Genomic DNA, 20,405 nt, shown 5'->3' on the forward strand with positions numbered 1-20,405 from the left:
GAAGGTTTAGTATGCAGCATGAGTGATGATCAATGGTAGGCACCAGTTTCAGCCTGTCCGCTGAGCAGTACGCAGAGGGAGCAAAAGCTGTCTTCCTTGCTGCTCCTCCATACCAAGTCCCCTTCTCCATCATCCCTCCCTTTTTAGCTAAGGTGATCTAGTCAACTAAGGCAGTCTAATCAAACGTTCTTTCTCGCATCCCTCAACCATTGCAGAACCTGAATGTGCAGATTATAATACAACTTTCTCACTTTCAGGGGATTTTTTCAAAATTCTACAATTAAAGTTTTATCCTTAAACTGTATGTAATCATCTGTGTTCCCATACCTTTCTAAGAATATTCTACCATATTACATAGTAGATGGTAATGCACTTGCAAATTTTTGTTAGTTGGCATTCAGAAGTGACCGTTCTGATCACCTTTGTTTGAATAAAGGAAGTGGCATAATAAAAATATACTATTCTGAAAGTAAAGCCTGTTCTGTGTAGAAATGATGAATGGACTTCCGTATTTTGTAGACGAGCATTTCTTTAAATTGCAGTAGCCAGAGCAGTATTATTTTTCAGAATCGCAAGTATTTAATTTAGATTTCTGAGTCAGTTGTTGCTTTTAACGGCTTGATGTACACTTTGATAGTGCTGATCTGGTTCCAGAAAAAATAACCCAAATGCAGTAAACTGTCTCTCAGATTGGATATATTACATGAAAATTGACATTTGTCATTTAGCATAACAGTGAGATGCATTGGAGACTGCTTCATAGTTTTCATGTGACTAAATTACGTCATTCTTGGGAGGGATGGAAAGAAGAATTTACTATTATTTTTTAATGCTTGTAAGCCATCAAATATTGAATAAAATTTCAGTTGGGTACTGATGCTAATTTAATTCTAGAACTTGTAATGAAACATCAGAGAAATATTTTGCAGACTAGTGCTAACTGAAATCCTTTTGGTATGCTATCGTTTTGCTGTTCATCTGCATGTCTGCCTATTTATCCTTTGTACTCCATATGCCTATATCTTTCTCTGTTGAGAAGAAAATAGAATTATATAAAATAGGAGAATTGCTTTATTCAGTGTTTTTAAAAGATTATCAAAATTTGCTAAATCATCTTATTCCTTTTTAACATGGTACAGAACATTTATTCAAATCATCTTAGGAATTATCCTAGTAGTGTTTTTGGAGATGAAAAATATGTTAGTCCGTGTTTACTGGAAGTGTTTTTTGTTTAAGGTTTTTTAAATAGTCTTCAGGGTGAGTACAAAATTATGATTTAAGAAAAAAATTTGAAGTTAATGATAAAATGTGAAACTGGAATATTCCATGTTAAGACACCAATATAAATAATTCTAATGTTTCCCACAGTGAAGTATCTATGCTCTTTCGCATAGCATAATAATAAAGTGAAATTAATTTGAGTGTATACTTTCATAGTTGAAATAAATTACCACGTTTGAGTAACAGTTACGATAGACATTCAGTGGAAGAAAGCCTTTACTCCTTGAGTGCCTAAATAAATGATCACTCTACTCCAGAGCGTGTTAGGAGTGGAAAGGAATCCCAGTTATAAGGGGGACTTTCTTTGAACATTAAAGAGGCAGTACTAGAGAAATTCATAGTTTATCATATTTTAACTATTATCATCAAATGCTTTTTCAAGACAGACCCAATCTAAGGTTAATGATGTAACAGAAGCATCATAATTTGAAATGTACTCTCTGTTGTATAGCATCAGCTATGAAGTCGCAGAGAAGCTACCTAATGAAAAACTGGTGTGGAAATCTGTTATGATGGCTGAAGAGTTGATTTCATTTTTCTGTCTTTATCAGGCAAATTTTACAGTTAGTATCAGCTGAAATAAGTGTAATATTTGTCCTACTGTATTGTGATACCCACGGAAAATTTGGTACTAACATTATCTCTGTTACTTTGTAACAAATAATAACATATAATAATATAGTTGTGTAAATACCAGGGAATTGCATGAAATTAGTTCAATTAATTTTGAAAGGCAAAATTAGTGGGTTTTTTTTACGTTTAACATGAGTTGTCATTCTTAATTTGTATTTCTGCACAACTATGATTGGCCCGAGTAATTCTCATAAACATTAGCATGCTGTTAGCCTTCTATAAAGCTAGAAAGAATTCTTTAATGCATTAGCTTTCTGTACCAAAATATTTTCATTCTTACATCTAGTTACTGTATTTCCTAAATGTTTCTGTCTTATTCTGATGTGCTTCGGATGAAATCACTTCTACTTTAAAATTCTCCACTCTTGTATTACTAGCTTCAATTTAGGAAACTCCCATCCTGAAAGACTTCCTTTATTGTCTTGGCAAGAAGTTTTTTCTGCTTCCATTAATTTTCTTCTTGTATCTCTATTCTGCCAGTTCTGATACTGACTTAGTCTATGGAAATATTTTTTGTGACTTAAATTGTATTAAATAAAATTATTTTAAATACAATGTATATTCTTATTTACATTCTCAGAATCCCTTAAATGTAGAAATACATTAAGTTGCCTGCTTAAAAAACAGCAAGAACATGTCTGTATCATACAGTGGATACTATGGAAGAAGCTGAACCACAAAAGAAAATATATGTAGACAGACTTGAAGTGGTTCCTATTTTTTACATAACTCTCCTAAAACAAACAGCAGTGTATTTAAGGACATCACACAGGAGAGCAGAAAACTTTTTCTTCAGTACTTAAAATGAAGTAGTAAGTATGAAAAGAATATATATTAGTTCTCATCATTGGATTTTGATGTTCTTTCACTATTGGAGCCCTAATGCTTCTTTAGATCAGCAGAGATTGTAATGTTTCAACTCTGGATACCAGTGGCTTGTTAGGAGAGAGTAAGTGGTAATGTTGGTGAAAAGTGTAAAAGGACATGATACACATGCCCTGTTTTGCAGGGCGTAGGGTTGGATGTTAATCCTTTCAGGTGATTCATCTTTTGTGAGGAAAAAATACATTTGTCCTTTGGATTGAGGCCAGTTCCTAGACTTCTGGACACTAGTGTAACTTAAAGCACCATGCAGTATGTTTACCATATAAGCTAGATTTTTAAATCTTAAGTTAATTTAATGTGTAAATTGCTTTTCCATATATCATCTTGTTTAACAATTCTTCATTCAGAGATCTTACTCATTTTGCACATACTCAAGTTGACAGCCAAAAGATTGATTAAGGGTATTTTACAATATTATCAAGTGTGTATATTAGCGTTCTTTGCATTACTGGAAAAAGCTAGGAGCCTAATTATGAAGCAGAACTGCTGGTCTTGCTTTTATACAAAAGAACACAAAGATGAAGATCCGTATCCTCAAGAGCTTACAATATGAATTTGAAATAAGTAATAATACTTGAAGCCAGGCAGTTTGAGGCACTGCAAGGAAGCTGTGGAATAGTATTAGTCATCATTATTGTTGGTGATTCTGTCCACTAGTAGGTTAACCATGGCTGAAGTTTTTATAGACGTGACATAAAAGCAGTGTTTTACTGAGTTTTGGGAGAGAATAATGTGTGGTTACTTAGCAGATGCTTATGAATATGAGTAGGGTCATGGAAGAGAACATTAAGGTGATGGTCAAAGTTCTGTCAATATTTCCAAACACTCGCCTGGTCAAGGGTTCCTTTCATATAAAGATTATAGCTCATAAATTATTTTTGTAAAAGCAAACATACTTTTTAAGTTAAAACAGGAATCTGGGAGTTCTTGTTAGCTATGACTGAGTGGTTTTGCAAGTATCACTTGCCAACACAGATGCCAAAATGTCATCTTTGATCCTTAAGATTTTAATTAGTGTACTTTGATTTTTGAATGAATACATAATACGTGTCTGTAAAACAGATTTTATGTCTTCGCAGGTAAAGCGTATCTCACTTCCAAAACTATTTTTAGGTGAAAAAAATCTGGAAGAAATAAAACAGGAAAGTATAATATGATGGTTTAGCACTAACGAGGATTTTTTTAACATGTGTCTTTACAAGGAATTTTGGACATGAATTACTGTAGTAACTTTGCTCTGTTGAAGAAGCTTGCTTTCCCAGAATGATAACATCATGAGAAACGTTGAAAAGAACTTTGCAATCTGCAGTTCCTTTACTTAGTGGTTTGTGGGAGGAAGTACTTGGTCAGGGACAAAAAAGGGAAACCCCCAACACACACACACACACACACACACACCCCCAATTAAGAAGTAAAGATAAATGTTGTAGTAAATGTTTAGTTCTGTAACTGAGGAACTGATCCACTATCTCCCAGAATAAACAGAAACCTTTCCATTGTATTCCCACAAGCACTAGATTACATAATTTGTAAATATTCCGGATTCTACTTGAACTCATTTTCTAGCAATGATACAGAACTCTGGTTTGACTGTAACAATTTTTAAATTAGTTATAGTCCATCTCTCTACATTGTTGTTATTTCTAGGAGGGATTACAGTGTTACAGAAATACAGATTCATTTAGAATTTTCACTGTGAAAGAATTTCTTGTGGTTTAATTAAAATTTCTGGTAAAGCTTCTGACCATAAAGTGAAGGAATGTAAATCTGAAGTAACAGAGTCCAATGCGTTTTCCATATCCTTAAGTTCAACTTTACCTCCTGATCCTTATTCCAGTAGAATGGAGCTTAATTTTCTGCATGAAAATACTATTCCTGTTATTGAATTCAGTTTCATTGGGGCATTGTTATCTATCATGATTGGAGCAGCATTATTTTATGTTTCCATTTCCAAATGCTTACAGTTGGTAAGGGAGATAAGTTGCTGACATATTTGTGTATATTGCCTGCTTTTGTGTGAATTTCAATGTTGCCATTCCAGATACCTCATCAACAATTTAAACTGGATGTGGCCAAAGAATTGGGGTGTCACAAATGCTTTCCTGTCTTATCATTTTCTCCTTCACTTATACACATTATTATTCTCCTAGTGATTTAAGCCCAGATTTGAAGTTCACATCTGCTACTCTTGTTTTCATCCAGAGCCCTGCTGCTTTATCCTTCGTAATAGTTCCTACAGTTGAAATTCTCGTTAGGATCCTCTTCTTTGCTTCCTCTGATTCATCACTGCCTTTCTGAACATGTGAATATCACATCAGCTCTTTGTCATTCATTCAAAACACTCCTGCCAATGAGAATTTACTAGGCAGATCTAGTAAGTCTCCTCTTCCTCATGCACAGCTCATGCCATATCTGGATCTTCTCATTTGGCAGAAGAGTTCCTTACAGTATCCTGCTCTGTAATGCACTTGCACCCAGCACCTCCATGATCATTTTCTTTGCCTGATGGTCAGACTGGATCTTTGTTTAATCTATCAAATAACTCAGAGTGCAATAAATTCAGGTTTCTTGTCCTTACTTTCAGAATTCTTCATGATATTGCTCTTCCCAGTTTTGCCCATCCTCCCTCTTTCATCTTCTGAACCATGTAGCATATATTTGTATTACCAAGATGAGATCTACTACTGTTACAACTTTTTTTTATTCATTTGCAATTTATATTCTGTATTGTACCCTTATACCTTTCAGACTATTTTGCTCATCCTGTTCTTGAGCACTACTTAAATACTATTTTAATAGTTCCTTCAGATAAGGGAATGCTGTATATTGAGAGAGCTTCGGAGAGAATTTTACCACTGAAGACAGAGAAAGCTGCCATAGGACAAGGAAAATAGTAATTAAAGAAATACTTGAATGAAGTGACAGAAGAACCTAAAAAAATTACTTTATTACCCTTTTGGGGGGATTACTTAGATGCTCTATTAAATGGGGTCATCAATAATTCTAAGAACAACTATCTGAATATAAATTAAAACATAAACTTGTGAGATTTACAGGATTTCTTTGTTTCTGAGTGTGTACCTGGATAACAACTTTGTTGCTGGGAGGTCATTTTTGTGGGTAGAGCCAATACCACCGTTCCAATGCAGTCACACAGGTGCATGGCTTACTGCTGAGGATTACAGTGACGGTTTAGAAGATTTTCAAAATAGCTGTGTCACAATTTCAAAAACTCTTCAAATGGATTCAACACTGCAACTGAAAATTTGTGAAATCTGTAACTTAGAACTAATGGAATTAAATCTTGGTGAATAGAGTCATGGTAATCTCTAGAATGAAATTAGATTTATTTTTTAAAAATACTTTAATGTACTGTAGACAGGGGGAAAATAATCATATTTCTTATCCACTTTTTGGAACTTAGCCTTATTTAGAACTGTGAAGTTCTGGTATGCAAATGTCTTCTCTCTTTCTTTTTTGCAGGTTCTGAACAACCATCATTCTAGATTATTTTAGTTTCCTTAGTGTGTTCTGCATATAATAGAAATTTGTAAATCTTTTTGTTATCTCTTTGGTGAAAGGAGAAGTATGTTATTGTGCATTACTTAATGTTACATGTATCTTTGCATTAGCATAAATCTACCTGTCTTGATACATCTATATAGAAATCTCTGAGGTATTCTGTATGGCTTTAAGTAATGTATAGTAAATTATACATGATCTTCAAGAATCTGAGATTAAAGATCATGAGTAGTTAGATGTTTAAGTCACTGTTGTCAGAAAATGTATACAATAAATAAAGCTCCATCCAGAATTATATCCCAATTTTGTAAAATTCTAGAATTCTATTGCCCTCTGCTGGTTTAGTGTACCTGTCTGTGATTTGGTAGCGCTGAATTATTTGGTTGCTGAGGTTTTCAAGTTGGAGGAGAAGTTTGTTTAGTATTTTGTCATCTTTTTTCTAAAGCACTAAAAATCAAAACTATTATTAATAATAATAACAATGGAAGCATCACATTTCTTATGTTTTGCTTTTATGACCTTTCCTTACATTTGTATGTACACTACATGTGGGTATAATTTTATATTTTAGACCAAATGGGAAAACCATTTATTGAATTGAATTTATTGACTCATGTTATCCATGCAGTGCTCAGTCAGACTTGAAAACATATTTCATATACATTTATACTTGTTTGAGTATGTACATGCTGTGATAAATATTGATATATATGCAGTGTGATGCGGTGTTGTATGCAAGTAATATATAGATGGGCCTTAGTCCTGCAGGTCAATCTATGTAGGTTGATTCTGTGGGACTTCTCTGAAGTCCTTTTGAACTTACAGGAATCTGTGTGGGCACAACACAGATCTGAATGCAGGACTGGCTCAAAGAATATGTTCCTGTGCAGAACTTGATTTACATTGCCTTGGGTAGGGGCAGCGTGTTGGTACCTAGTCATGATATGCAATAGGTGGTAATTGACTGAATGTCTGTGTACATGGCTCCTAGATGGGGAGTAACCCTTTAAAGTAGTAGTGTCACTATGTCCTGGATGATCTGTAAGCTTACACTTGCAGACTTCCAGAAGCAACCTTACCCAATATAAGAGAGGAAGTGCTGTCATCTCCTTTGGTATGCAAAGAAGATCGGTGTGTAATTTCACAAATGTTGCAATAGCTTTCTCACAGAGGTCAGGCAGATAACCCATAGCACTGTGATTCCTTGAGGAGCTGAGGAGAAACCTATTCTTTGCATTCAGCAGCAACCTCCTTCTCAGCTCTCCTCCTTCCTCTTCTCACCAAAAATATCCAAACCAATAACCCAGGATATAAGTTGGAGATAGAAATCCAGTTTACTTCTCAAGTAAACTGGCTTTCTTTAAAAAATAGAGTACTGTTGAGTTTGCCCCTTCGTTTCCATAGCCAAGAGACATGCAGCAAAACCCTGTCAGAAAAGAGCAGCCTCAGGTATATTTATATTCTGGTTTTTACTCTTTTTGGTTTGTAATTCTTTTTCCAGCTTCACAATCAATAACTGGATCCTTTGCTTTGCTAGAATAAACTTGCTTTCTTCTTTAAGCTTTTGCTATGTAAAGGATAATGACTGACTGATCAGCACAAAGCATGCTTTTCTTTTCCATAAACAAGCAATCTAAATAACACAGCATCATAGAGAAGCAGTCTGGGGACCTGCACCTCACAGTATGTTTGGGAGTCTTGGAGCTGGTGCACATTTTTTACTGAGCTACAAGTATAATTTTCAGAATCAGAAGTATTCAGTGTCAGGAAACAGAAAAAATTCTAGGCTGGTATTATCCAGTGCCACTCAGTAAGGTGGAAATAATGGAAAGACAATTCCTGAATTCAGGAAATTGCATATAGTCACACATAACAAGTTCCAAATCTACCTTGTGTTTTCACAAACTGTAGAATGTAATTCATTGTTTTGATATAGGTAATGTCTGTTTCATACATAATTTGGGAGGAGAGTGTTGGGATTTTTTAAAGTGCCATTAGTCTATTGAAAGAGCTCGGTGTCCTTTGCAGAAGTTAACTCATTTTCTGTTGGTTGTTACAAAAATTTACACTTCAATGCTCATTTAAGCTATCATACAGACAGCTGTAGAATAAGGACTTTGTCAGTTCAGAACTATTTTTATTATTTTCTTCTGGAGTCTTTTTTAAGCTGTCAGGCCTTAAATCCTCCCTTATAAGTAGGAAATTCTTCTGCTGCCTCCTACATTCATTCTGTCTGACAGAAATTAATTATTGGGACGGGGAGAAAGAACATAAGTATCAGCATAGGTTAGCTGTCCTATGGAAAGATAGGTAAGATTTGTGTTATATATGTAGCATTGCTTGATGAAAAACACTGAGCTACTGTTTTACTTACATTGGAGAAATCTTGAGCAAATTCTCTTGAATACAACAGTAAACATTGGAGCCCTTTCGATGTATTAGATTAGTTTCCATTCTAGTCAAATGGGCTGACTAAGCACTCCCAGGGTAGGGAATATAGACACTGTAAGCTTCATGGAATTCATATATTTGTACCAAGAGGATTTTTAATCCATGAATTTTGACTGCATAGGAAGTAGCAGTATGCTTCTTAATGTTGGTATTCATATTGCTTTTTTACAAACAAACTAACCAAAACAAGCTGAGAATCCAAAGTGATTTTACCCAAAATAACTGGCAGAGCTGAGCCTGGAACTCCAAGTCCTGACTTTAATTCTGTGCTCTGGCCACTATCAGGGTTTGCCATTTGTTTCAACACGTGCTGGTGATGAGAAGGATAATGTTTATGATCGCTTAGCTTTTTGATGGATTTTCTTTCTTCCTTTTGTAAACAAACTATTTTTATTTTGCCTGGGAGTTACTGTCAGTGTTGATTTATGTCGTTACATTGGAACATAAATCTCCATAATTTAAAAATTGTGTTTTGTGCATGACTGTTAATAGTTTTAAATTATGAGCACAGGAAGAGCATCTAAAAGCCCCTCAGCTTTCCTGTCATGTTTGTCCCCATGTGAAAATCATCTGTCTCATTTTTATTTCTGTAACACTATTACTATGGACCTAGGGTTATGAGCTGTTTAAACTTTCTTTTGGGTTTATGTCAAAGATCACCCCCTTTTTACCTAGTTTACACAATTACCTGATTTGGGCTGAGGCATCAGAGGCAGCTGGACAGGTTACTAGTCAAATTACTCCTTTGTGTGGCATTTACTGCACAAACTGGCATGAGTAACTACACCAACTAGGTAGGCTTGAATGGGGTTTTTCTCTCTTTCTTTTTCTCTTTTTTACTTTTCCTGACATCATACTCCCCTTTTTGCAGCTGTATTGTGACTGGGAATTACTGCCAGTGAAAAAAAATAAAGAATAAATCGAAGTAAAACTCAAGATATGACTTTAGCAGTAACTGTAGCTTTCAAGATGTGTTGTCCATATTTATATTCCATAATTTACCCATCATCCCCATTCCTCTCTAACACAAGTTTTGTGCTTCTGAATTTTGAGTTAGGTGAATGATTGAGCTGGATCCATTCTGTGGGCCCTGTGTTAATTACCACAGCTGAACAAATTAAGCTATTTTAAGCTAGCTGTATACACACCTGACAATGGTGAAAGATATGAAATTTGTACAGCTCTTAAAAAATAAAGATTACTGTAAAGGAGGTAGCTTTACAGGAGGATAGAGGTAATACTTTATATATTTTTTAACATTTTCTCATTTTTTAGAATTAAGACTCAATTTCATGTACTGTTAGTTGTCTTGCTAATTAACAGGCTTGATGTACTTGAGGTTTAGTGTATATTTTGTATGCCTGAGATTTTTTCCAAGGGATGCCCAGCAGTCAATACAAAGATCAGTAGGACACTATTCGAGCTGTCTTGTTCTGTGATTTAACAACTAGATCAAGCATGGCAGCCATTAGTGTGTGATCAGTTATCATTTCCTGTGAGTTACATTAACTGTCACAGCTGAAACTTGGGAATCTGTTAAACAAACTAGTTATATTCTGTTTCAATCTGTATTGAATAAACAAAGTCACATTTAATGTAATTTGAATCTTCCACACATTTAGATTTCTTAACAGGTTACCAAGAAATTTTGATGAAATTCTGCATGATTAAATAAAAATTACATTTCTCTTTTTGATGGTTAATCACAAGAAGGTATTTCAACTGGGTAAATTTTAGTAGTATGTCACATAGCGTTTCCTTAAACATACCATTTCAAAGGACTTTGTCTTCAATAGGGAATGAATACATGGCACATTATCAGAACTTTTAGTTCATGATGTACTTGGAAGAACGTAGTGTGGAAAACACGGTTTGAAGAATTGCAAAACCAGAAATCTGTAAACCAAACTTTAAAATTTTCAATTGTAATTTTTTAGCCTTCCACTTGAATGCCTGCGTGCCTACTACGAAGTATTATATGTACTGGCTGTTGTGTACAATTGTACAATTATAAATATTAAATCAAGTGGTATTTATGCTGTACAGGAAAGTGGTTTACAACATAATCGTTAAGTAAAATTTAACTTCTATATACAGTGTATATTTCGGGTATGGGTAGTATTCTGAGTGAAAGTCATTAAATACCCAGTAAGGTACTTCATTCTTCAGTTCTACTGTAGAAATAAACATAAGCAGATATTTGGATTACCTGCTTCTTTTCTCTATTCAGTATACAACACAAACTTTTCTGTGGCCTTTTTTTCAAAAAGTAAGAATGTATGATACAAGATTTCATTCTTCATGATTTGGGCCACTGAAATAAATTTCCTGTCATCATATGTGGTTATCAAGAATATTAAACAACTCACTGGGAGACTAGTGCCACCTAAATAAATAGACCTACTTGAAAAAAATGGCCCATTCATAATGAGTAACGCCGTAACAGTTCCATTTTTGTTTGAGACCTTATAGGGATCCAGGCCCTTGTGACTTCAAAGAACATACTCCATGTAGTACACTTTCAGGACCTGAATTTGGGTCATACAGTGCAGTAGATAACAATGAAAGGAACAATTTATCTAATCTTCTGCTGTTGCAACAAATGCAGCTTATTGGAAGGACTCAGTTGCCACTTACAATAATTTTAAATTTCATTACTGTAGTTCTGACTTTTAAATAAAATGAGAAATAATATTCATCTGTTTAAACACTGATTTCTGTGTTGTAGGACTAGGTTATTAAAAATACTATATTTGGTTGGTAAGGAAAATATTTTATATTAGAAATGTATTCTGTACTATCATCACAGAATTCTTCCTCTCGAGTCTCATTTTTCTACTGTGAATCAAGAAAGCCATGCCTTGCACTGGCATTAGACTTGTATACAAGCTTCCTGTATGTTAATTAATGGCACAAAACTGGAAATAATTTCTCTTTCCTATATTGCAGAACAAAAGATGGTATATATTGCATATTTCAGTCTGTACAACTGATTTTTTTATATATATATATTTCAATAAACCCATAGCCTTTAAAGGAAATAAAATAATAGGACTAATTTGTCAATTTTGCATGTATCTTGCTTTCAGAAATTAGCACCTGGAGTTAGTCAGTTTGCTTACACCTGTGTACAAGACCATCCTATCTGGACTAACCAACAGTTTTGGGAAACAACCTTTTATAGCAATGTGCAAAATCAAGTTCGCTCCCTCTACCTTACAGCCAAAGATGACAACCATGCAGTACCGTTGAGACAAAAGGTAGGAGAATATATTAAAGTAAATATCAAGGTATTATTTTTATTCACATTTTAATTGTCTCCTAGTTATAGACAGCTAAGTTATGGTTTCTCCAGTTTTATGTATTTTTCTTTCATTTTCCCCATATTAAACAGCATACAATAACACGGAAAAATAACAGAAACTTACATTTTATCTGCAAAGCATCATAATTTGATGTTGCTTTTATGATTTTTTCCAACAATCAGTTTTTGTATAATTTTCCACACTTTAAGGTATATTCTTTTCCTGAGACTTTTAACTTATCATATAGCAATGTTATAAACTAGCGACAGTCTTTTACATGAAGAACCTAAGCTTAGCAGCAGCTCTAGTGCCCAGTGTTAGATTATTACCAAACCCTAGGGTGATTTCTGTTGAATGGCACTCAGTCTGCTTTATTAAAATTAGGCAGATCTTCCAGAGCACAACTTGTCTGTCTCCGCAGGAGGAAAGTACATCTGTAATGCAAAAATGAAAGTATAATGGGAAACCTTGCAGCATGCTAAAATATTATGTTGTTAAGAAGCACATGCACATAGTAAAGAGCTATTTCTAACCTCTCTTCTTGTATGAAAATATCATTATCAACTATGTGACTGAAAAGTGTATGCTCCCCAAAGTCATACAGCATTGCAAAGAGGGGAAGTAAAATGGGCAGAGATATTCTCAGAAATGTAGTCAGAAAGAGGAACTGAAAAGGTATGTCAGACTTATCAAGGGTAAAGAGAAAAGGACTGTGGGACTGTGTATGGGGAGCCCCTTCCAATCCAACACTAATTAAAGAAAAATGTCAAGAATAGTAGAACTTACAAGGAAGCAGCTACTTTAACCCCCACATGTGTTTATATGGAAGATTAGCTCAACTTTAACTTAGTATGGAAAAAGCATTTACAAGTTTCCTAGACCTTTAATAATTTAGCATCAGGTGTGAAGTCACTAATACTGGCTGCCAGGTTGCTTTATTCTAATTTGCTCAGGCTATAATATAGTTTGACTGTGTGCCATCTACCTACTTTGCTTCAAGCAAATGCTAGAATTTGACTCCGACATGTTAAAACATGAATGTTTCACCTGGTCTGGAAACTATTTATCTAAAAGCTTGCCTCACCTGAACATCCTAGAAATTTGGAGAATATCATCTGCATCGAGCAATAAGCTGCATGTTATTTCTCAATCTGATTTATGCTTGTTCTTATGTGAGCTAAGTGGATAAGCTATGGAGAGCAGCTATATTAAAATCAATAAACCACTCTGAAGAAACATGGAAGACTGTATAGCATAAAAAAGATCTAAAAAGCAATTATGTTATTTAGATCTGTCCACATTGTGCTACTTAACGTATTTCAGTAAACTGCCTTCAAAGCTCGCTCACTGTAATCATAACTCTTCTTAAACCCTTTCTGTTTTTAAATTAATATATAATTTAAATAACTGCAGAAGTTTAATAAACAATTTAATAAATAAGTTTCGACTAAACGTTGTTTTTTAAGTTATTATTTCTTCTATGTCTTTATATTTCTTTCTATATGTCTTATAGGAGAAAAATTCCGTAGGTTCAGACCAGGATAAGACAGCAATGGACCTGGCTGCTGAGCAGTTGCGGTTATGGCCAACTCTTACTAAACAAACACAGCAAGAGCTAGTCCAGAATGAGGAAAGTACAGTTTTCAGTCAGGCAATTCATTTTGCTAACCTCATGGTCTACCTGCTAGTACCACTGGATACAACTAAGAACAAGTTATTGAGAACATCGGCTACTGGTGACTGGGAGAGTGGAAGCAACAGTATTGTTACAAACAGGTGCGTACAGAAGTTCTGTGGTAATCAGTCAGGATGTGCCACAGTTTTCAAAAGCTTCTTGGTTTCAGGACTTATTCTAAATTCCAGATTTTTTCAGTATCTTCTCTTCAGGTTCATTAATTAAGGAGAGCAGAAGCCTAACATGATTCCTCTTCAATAACAGAACTTAAACTGGAGTAATTTACCACCATTTAAAGGAAAAAAACTATTATAATAATAAAATAAAAAATTCATTGTCGCAGTAAGAATTTTTAATCTAGTAATGTACATGTTGAAGACAAACATGGGGTATGATGAGAAAGAAAACAGCAGCCCAAAATCTACTGAATAGGTAACCTGAAAAAAGCAGCGTATGAACCTAAAATCAAGAAAGCATTTGTATAGCATCCATAAAATCATCATTTCTGTGCAACAGCTGCAAGGGAGAAAGGCACTGAGGTCACAAAAAGCAGGATGGCTAAACCACTGTGGCAAAGATTAAATTACTAAGGAGGCAGGAGGAGTATAACTCCAGTTACATTCCTTAGCGTGCAAATCCAGGACGTTTCATAACAAGCCTTCCTCCCTCTCTATTTATTGTCTTAATTATCACCTACTACGTGAGAACACGGACACCAAGTAAAAGATAGGTAGGCTGTCAGTATCAAAGTCCCCATGACTACTCATTTCTGCTGACTAAACACTTCTAAACTCAGGCATTAGGACATGCTCAGTAGATTGCAGTATATGTTGCAATGTATGAATCTGGCTCTTCAATATTAGACGTTCAAAGTACACTTCCCACTGACTTGCTTGCATTTCCTGATACACAAAAACTTTTCTTATGGTCTTTCTAGCTTTTGAATGCTTTGCTCTGCAACCAAAATACTCATTTAATGTATCTTTCTGTATGTAACTATTTATTTGTTTACCATGTGTTGCAAATAATGTACTTGACTCTGTGAAGAGAAGACATAGAGCTCACACCCAAGCAGCTTTTTTTCTCTTGTGGGCCTGTCTGCACTGGATTCATGGAGAGAGAGTTCTCCATGCAGTTCCGACAGTGTTAATGACAGCGAAAATATAGTGTAATTGTGGTACCACTGTGTGCTTTTAGTAAGGTTTATGTATTGTAACTAGAAAAAAACCACCACAGCTTGTCTGCCTCTAGCGAGGTATCATATATGCATCACCAGCTGAATTTTTCACACTTGAAATTTATTTACATCCATAGTATTGCAGGCAGTGTTGCAGAGAGTTATGACACTGAAAGTGGATTTGAGGACTCTGAGAACAATGATGTTGCAAATGCAGTTGTACGCTTCATCACCAGATTTATTGACAAGGTTTGCACAGAGAGCGGAGTTACACAGGATCACATCAAGGGTCTTCATTGCATGATACCAGGTAAGAATTGTGACCAAAAAATGGTTTGTAGTCTTTATTTTTTCTTTTTTTTTTTTCTAGTGAGAGAAATGCACTTTTTAGTTTCAGTTACTTTCAGTGAAGTTAGCTGGTTAGTTTTCTTTTCTAGACTATAATTGCTGTTGAATTTCAAATAAGTATTCCCTTGATGTTTAAATTTGAGAATTTCAGAATATCAGAGTTTTAATTAGATCGCAACTTTCACGTTATGTGAGACTTCATTTATGGTATTGCTGCTTTCCAGGCATTGTAGCAATGCACATAGAGACCCTGGAGGCTGTCCATCGTGAGAGTAGGCGGCTTCCACCAATACAGAAGGCAAGTATTATGAAACATATTTGTATTCTTTACAAGTATTAGAATCATGCAATTTAGTCATCTTTTCCCCCCCCTCAAAATTTTAGGAGGAAACATCAAAACATTGAAAGAAAATTTCCACCAGTGATAAATAAAGTGCTTGGCTTTAGTCTCATGAAATATGAACTTATGAAACTACTAGAGCCAAACTTCTGATCATAAACAAGCTGTTGCATGCCCACTGTTTTTTGAGACCCATTTCTCTTAGTTGAGTCCAAACTCCGTTTCCTTTCTTTGGACTTAGTCTCATAACAATTTTGTTTTCAAGCTTTTTAAGCCAAATATTATAACTAGACTGAGGTATAACACTGGTATCGCCATTACACGTACACTTTCATTTATTTGCATCAGCCCAAAATACTACGACCAACTTTACTGCCAGGAGAAGAATTTGTTTGTGAAGGTCTCCGCGTGCTACTGGATCCTGATGGCAGAGAGGAAGCTACAGGAGGACTGCTTGGAGGTCCTCACATCCTCCCTGCTGAAGGAGCTTTATTCCTTACCACTTACAGAATTATATTTAAAGGCACTCCTCATGATCAACTGGGTAAGACAAATTAAACAGTGATAACTGTGGTCCTTCAGATAGGCCAGACTTTGAGCTGGCCTATCCACCTATTCAAGCATCAACATAAAAATGTATATACTTCGCAGTAAAATTTTTCATGTTGATCAGATAAGAATAATCTCTTAATATAAGTTTTTATCACTAGATATGACAATGATTTTGATTTTGATTTTGCATTTAACTTAACTAGAACTTATTTCTTCAGATGAGGCATTAGGTGCCAAATGTTTGTTTATTCCTATGTATTGTTAAATATTTAGAGTGCTGTCTCCAGTAATTTATGTAATATAAAATCATAATATGTACTTGTCTTAGAGGAAACTTTAGTAGACTGTCACATGGTATTATGGGCTTTTATGGACTACCTAAATTTGGAGACAGAAAATAAGGGCATTCCTGACCATACTTCAGTAATTTCCATAGACTTTCTGTTTCAAATGGACAAAATGCTTAGTATCTTCACATCTCAGTTCCGTCTGTAAAGTTGGTCTAATAATGCTGCTTTACAGAGCAACTTTTGTAAGCCTCTTCACCACTAAGAGAGAACATATATACTGTGTGAGATCTGCAGCTTCCACTGCAGTTTTTTTCAGCCACTGGAAGTGTGTTAAATGACAAATATTCATGAGTTAGTATTCTCCCTAAAATGTTTACTAATAAATTCAGTATTCTTTTTAATATGTAACGGATATAGCTCTTCTGAATGATAAAATTTCATATTTTGACATCTGCCATTTCTAAGCAGATTGTCATTTAGAAGTATAAATTTATTATGGAAAGTTCATGGTCGTATGTAAAGATATCAGTGTATATTATTCATTGTATAATATTGTATAATGCAATATGAAATTTGAATAAGCTTGAAACTGTTTCTTCACCCCCTACCAACCTAGATTTTGGGGGTGCATTTCCATTGTGCAGAAAGACTCAGAAAGAAGGAGAATATTTTTCTACTCAACCCAGCTGAAATTAAGCAGAAATTCAGATTACAAATAATACTTTAGGAATTTACCAACTTTTCGGCTATTTTGCCTGAAATTAATTCTGTACTGTTATTTTCATGTTGCTTTGCGTTTACTCATTCCTATCTATTAAAAGTACAATGTGCCCAAACCAGATCTGATTCTGCCATCTAAGAAGTAACTGTAAATACAATTTTATGGTCCTCAGTTGGAGAGCAGACGGTGATCCGGAGCTTTCCTATTGCATCTGTTACGAAGGAGAAGAAGATCACTATACAGAACCAGCTGCAGCAGAGTATGCAGGAAGGACTGCAGATCACTTCAGCTACCTTTCAGGTAAAAGGAAGTTTTGTAAAAATTTGTGTGATGACGCAGTCAGCTCTAAGTACTTAAGAGTAGCACTTTGTCCTGGTATTTGTGAAGAGTTCAGTTTTCTGCCCTATAAAGTCAACAGAGAATGCAGTCCTCTCATAGAAACCCTGGCGTTTCTTGGCCCAGTTGATATTTACAGAGGGTTGCCGTTTTCATATTTGATTTCTTTCACTCCTTTCCTCACCTTTCTATTTTGGATCCAGTAAAGGGCTATTTTGGATCCAGAATCTCTTAATGTGAGTAAGTAGAGGCCTAGGCAGTCCAGGGGGAACACGCTTTCTCTCCCCTCCAGCTACGTGGGATGAATATGAAAAGCAATAAATATTGCTTTCTTCCTGAGACTTGTCACTTTACCAGCTTCCTCTAAAAATCCGTGGCTGAAAGTCATAGTCTCACATGGAAGCTGCATTTCCAGGAATCTTTAGAGTAGCCACCATTGGCCAGAACCAAAGAGCTTCTATATGACTTGCACAGATCCTGGTAGTTTCATGTCTTTAGGATGCACCTCAGCATGTTCAGCAGAAGCACGTACTGCAGGATGATTGACAGACATGGACTTCTAAGAATTAGGAAGCATGAAGTCTCTGAAGTCTTCCCTAAATGTTTTTTCTTGGTGGTGATCTTAACTGTGGTCAAACCCTAAGAGATGGAAAATTGAAGGCAAAGAATTTTATATCATGGACTGAAAGTAGACTGCAGTAATTCAGATATGAAATATTTTGTTGGGTTGGCTGAGTGCATAAGTATATTTACATTGAGAACAGTAACTCTAACATTTGAAAATATAATAAAATAGATCATCAGCATTTTACTAGTTCCTTACATTAATGGACATTATTTAGCTAATCATCCTTCAATATGCTATTCAAAAGCATAAGATTAGGAATACAAGTGAGTAAAACAACCACAAGAAAGTTGTTCTTGTGCGTTTTTGGGAGGACTTCATGAAGACTTTTATTTTCCAGAAATCTTTTTACTGGAATAGTTAGCATGCTTCAACAATGTGCTAAATACAGACACAGCTCAGTGTTTTTAGTGCTGGAGTCTAGTCAAACATCATCTTTGCTTTTGTTTAGCATAGTTTTGTATTAGGTTATGAGAACAAAAACAATCAGCAAACAGTTTACTTTGTTCCCTTTGTAACAGAGTTCAATACAGTATGAAATAGCCCCTCCTCTTTGCTTATTAATTATGACTTTCAGAAGGTTTTGGCTGCAGTTATGCTTTTTAATGTCTTTAAAACTTCAAATCAGTGTAAACCGTAAAGATTCAAGAGTTCCTTTCAAGGAGGTCCTAGAACAACAGAGTTATTAGTCATTTGGAAAGTATTTACAAAACAAGTGAAATTAAAAAAGCAGTGATGAAATCCACCTTCTAGATAGCAAACAAAAGACATTCAAAAGGTGTATAGGTATGCACTCGGAAGTAGAGCTCTAGGATATTTCTTTGTTTGCTTTTTCCACATTCTTAAAGTTCTATTGGGCCCTTTTACTGATTCCCTATTTTCTCTCTTTTTTTTTTTCTTTGTGTCATTTCCGCGCCCCCCCCCCCCAATTGGTGACTGTCATCCTTTTGGCTGAGGATGATGGGATATCCCCCCCCGCCCCCAAAACCTTTGAAAAAGCACTTTTAGTGGGGTGGATGGATCAGTGTTGTATAGCACAAGGTTAGTTCCTTTTTAAGGATCAGACTTCACTATTATATTTTCATTATTAGCAGTTTTCTATACTTTGCAAGGTGAGGCAAAAATTTGAATGACTAAGTAACAGAAGTGTAATGGTTGTGATGTATGAATGCTTGCTGAAATTGTTGGTTTGATGAGAGTCTTTGAAGTGCATTACCAGCTTTAGTTCCCAGTATATGGGCAGAGCTGGCAGAATATTTCCAAGCTAAGCTGTCCCATGTGACTAGTATTTGAACTATTGTAGACATCTTAGTGCCAGCACTACTACTTGGATTTACCAAAATATTTTGCGTTTGATATTATGAGAATTCCAGATGCTTCTTAGTGAAAATACTTTAGTATTAGGACGTAAATGTAAAAATTAAATAAAAAAATAATAAGCTGTGTAATATCCCTCAAAATGTACATATATTTGTATTTTCCATTGGACATAGTACTGCATAAATATGGGTATTTTGCTAATATATTTTAGGGTCTTTCAATTGCTTTAATTCTGGTTTTTTTCCATTTCTAACATGTCGTATCTTTAATATGCAGTTAATTAAAGTAGCATTTGATGAAGAAGTAAGTCCTGAAGTGGTGGAAATATTTAAGAAACAATTAATGAAGTTCCGTTATCCTCAATCTATCTTCAGCACTTTTGCATTTGCAGCTGGGCAAACAGCACCACAGATAATTTTACCAAAACAAAAAGAAAAGAACACTTCATTCCGGTATAGTCATTCTTCTTTTATTACTGGTGTCCTTGTTTAGTATTAGTCAAATACATTGAACAATCTGACAGCTTTGCAGAAATGCAGATCATTCAAACAGTTTTCAGGAAAGTCAAAATGACTGCTGTTCTGCATCTTTTTATATTTACTGAATAAAAGGTAGATTAGTATGATATACATGTCAGTTTGGTATAGGAATATATTATTTATCCAAATTTCTGGCTGCAGTAAATTTGAACAAGCATCTCATTACATTCTGAAACACACGCAATACAAGTAGCATCTTAAGCTCTGGAAACTATGCCAACACAAAAACCAGATTTCTTGTGTATTGCTTTATAGGTTAATAACTTAATGTGAGTTAGAATTAATTTTACCCTTAGCACAGTCTGTACAGTTGTCCTAGTGTCTCTTAATCTAGAGTTTGAGCTTTGGGTCGTCTTCTGAAGTTTGTTACACGTTAATTTTTGCTAGACCAGATGGATCATTGGT

General features: G+C 35.0%; 1 protein-coding gene across 7 annotated transcripts in view; it reads left to right on the forward strand.

Annotated features, from left to right (window-relative positions):
- SBF2 (SET binding factor 2) overlaps positions 1-20,405 on the forward strand; it is a 268,358-nt gene that overhangs the window by 199,181 nt on the left and 48,772 nt on the right. For all 7 annotated transcript variants that reach the window (XM_054826388.1, XM_054826389.1, XM_054826392.1 and 4 more), the window contains 7 exons: positions 11,862-12,032; positions 13,591-13,853; positions 15,067-15,239; positions 15,502-15,575; positions 15,966-16,161; positions 17,353-17,480; positions 19,738-19,913. In XM_054826388.1, the coding sequence (XP_054682363.1) occupies positions 11,862-12,032; positions 13,591-13,853; positions 15,067-15,239; positions 15,502-15,575; positions 15,966-16,161; positions 17,353-17,480; positions 19,738-19,913 (1,181 nt within the window). The remainder of the gene's footprint in view (positions 1-11,861; positions 12,033-13,590; positions 13,854-15,066; positions 15,240-15,501; positions 15,576-15,965; positions 16,162-17,352; positions 17,481-19,737; positions 19,914-20,405) is intronic.

This window comes from Grus americana, chromosome 5 (genome assembly GCF_028858705.1).
Source record: "Grus americana isolate bGruAme1 chromosome 5, bGruAme1.mat, whole genome shotgun sequence".
In the NCBI taxonomy this organism is placed as follows: Eukaryota; Metazoa; Chordata; class Aves; order Gruiformes; family Gruidae; genus Grus; species Grus americana.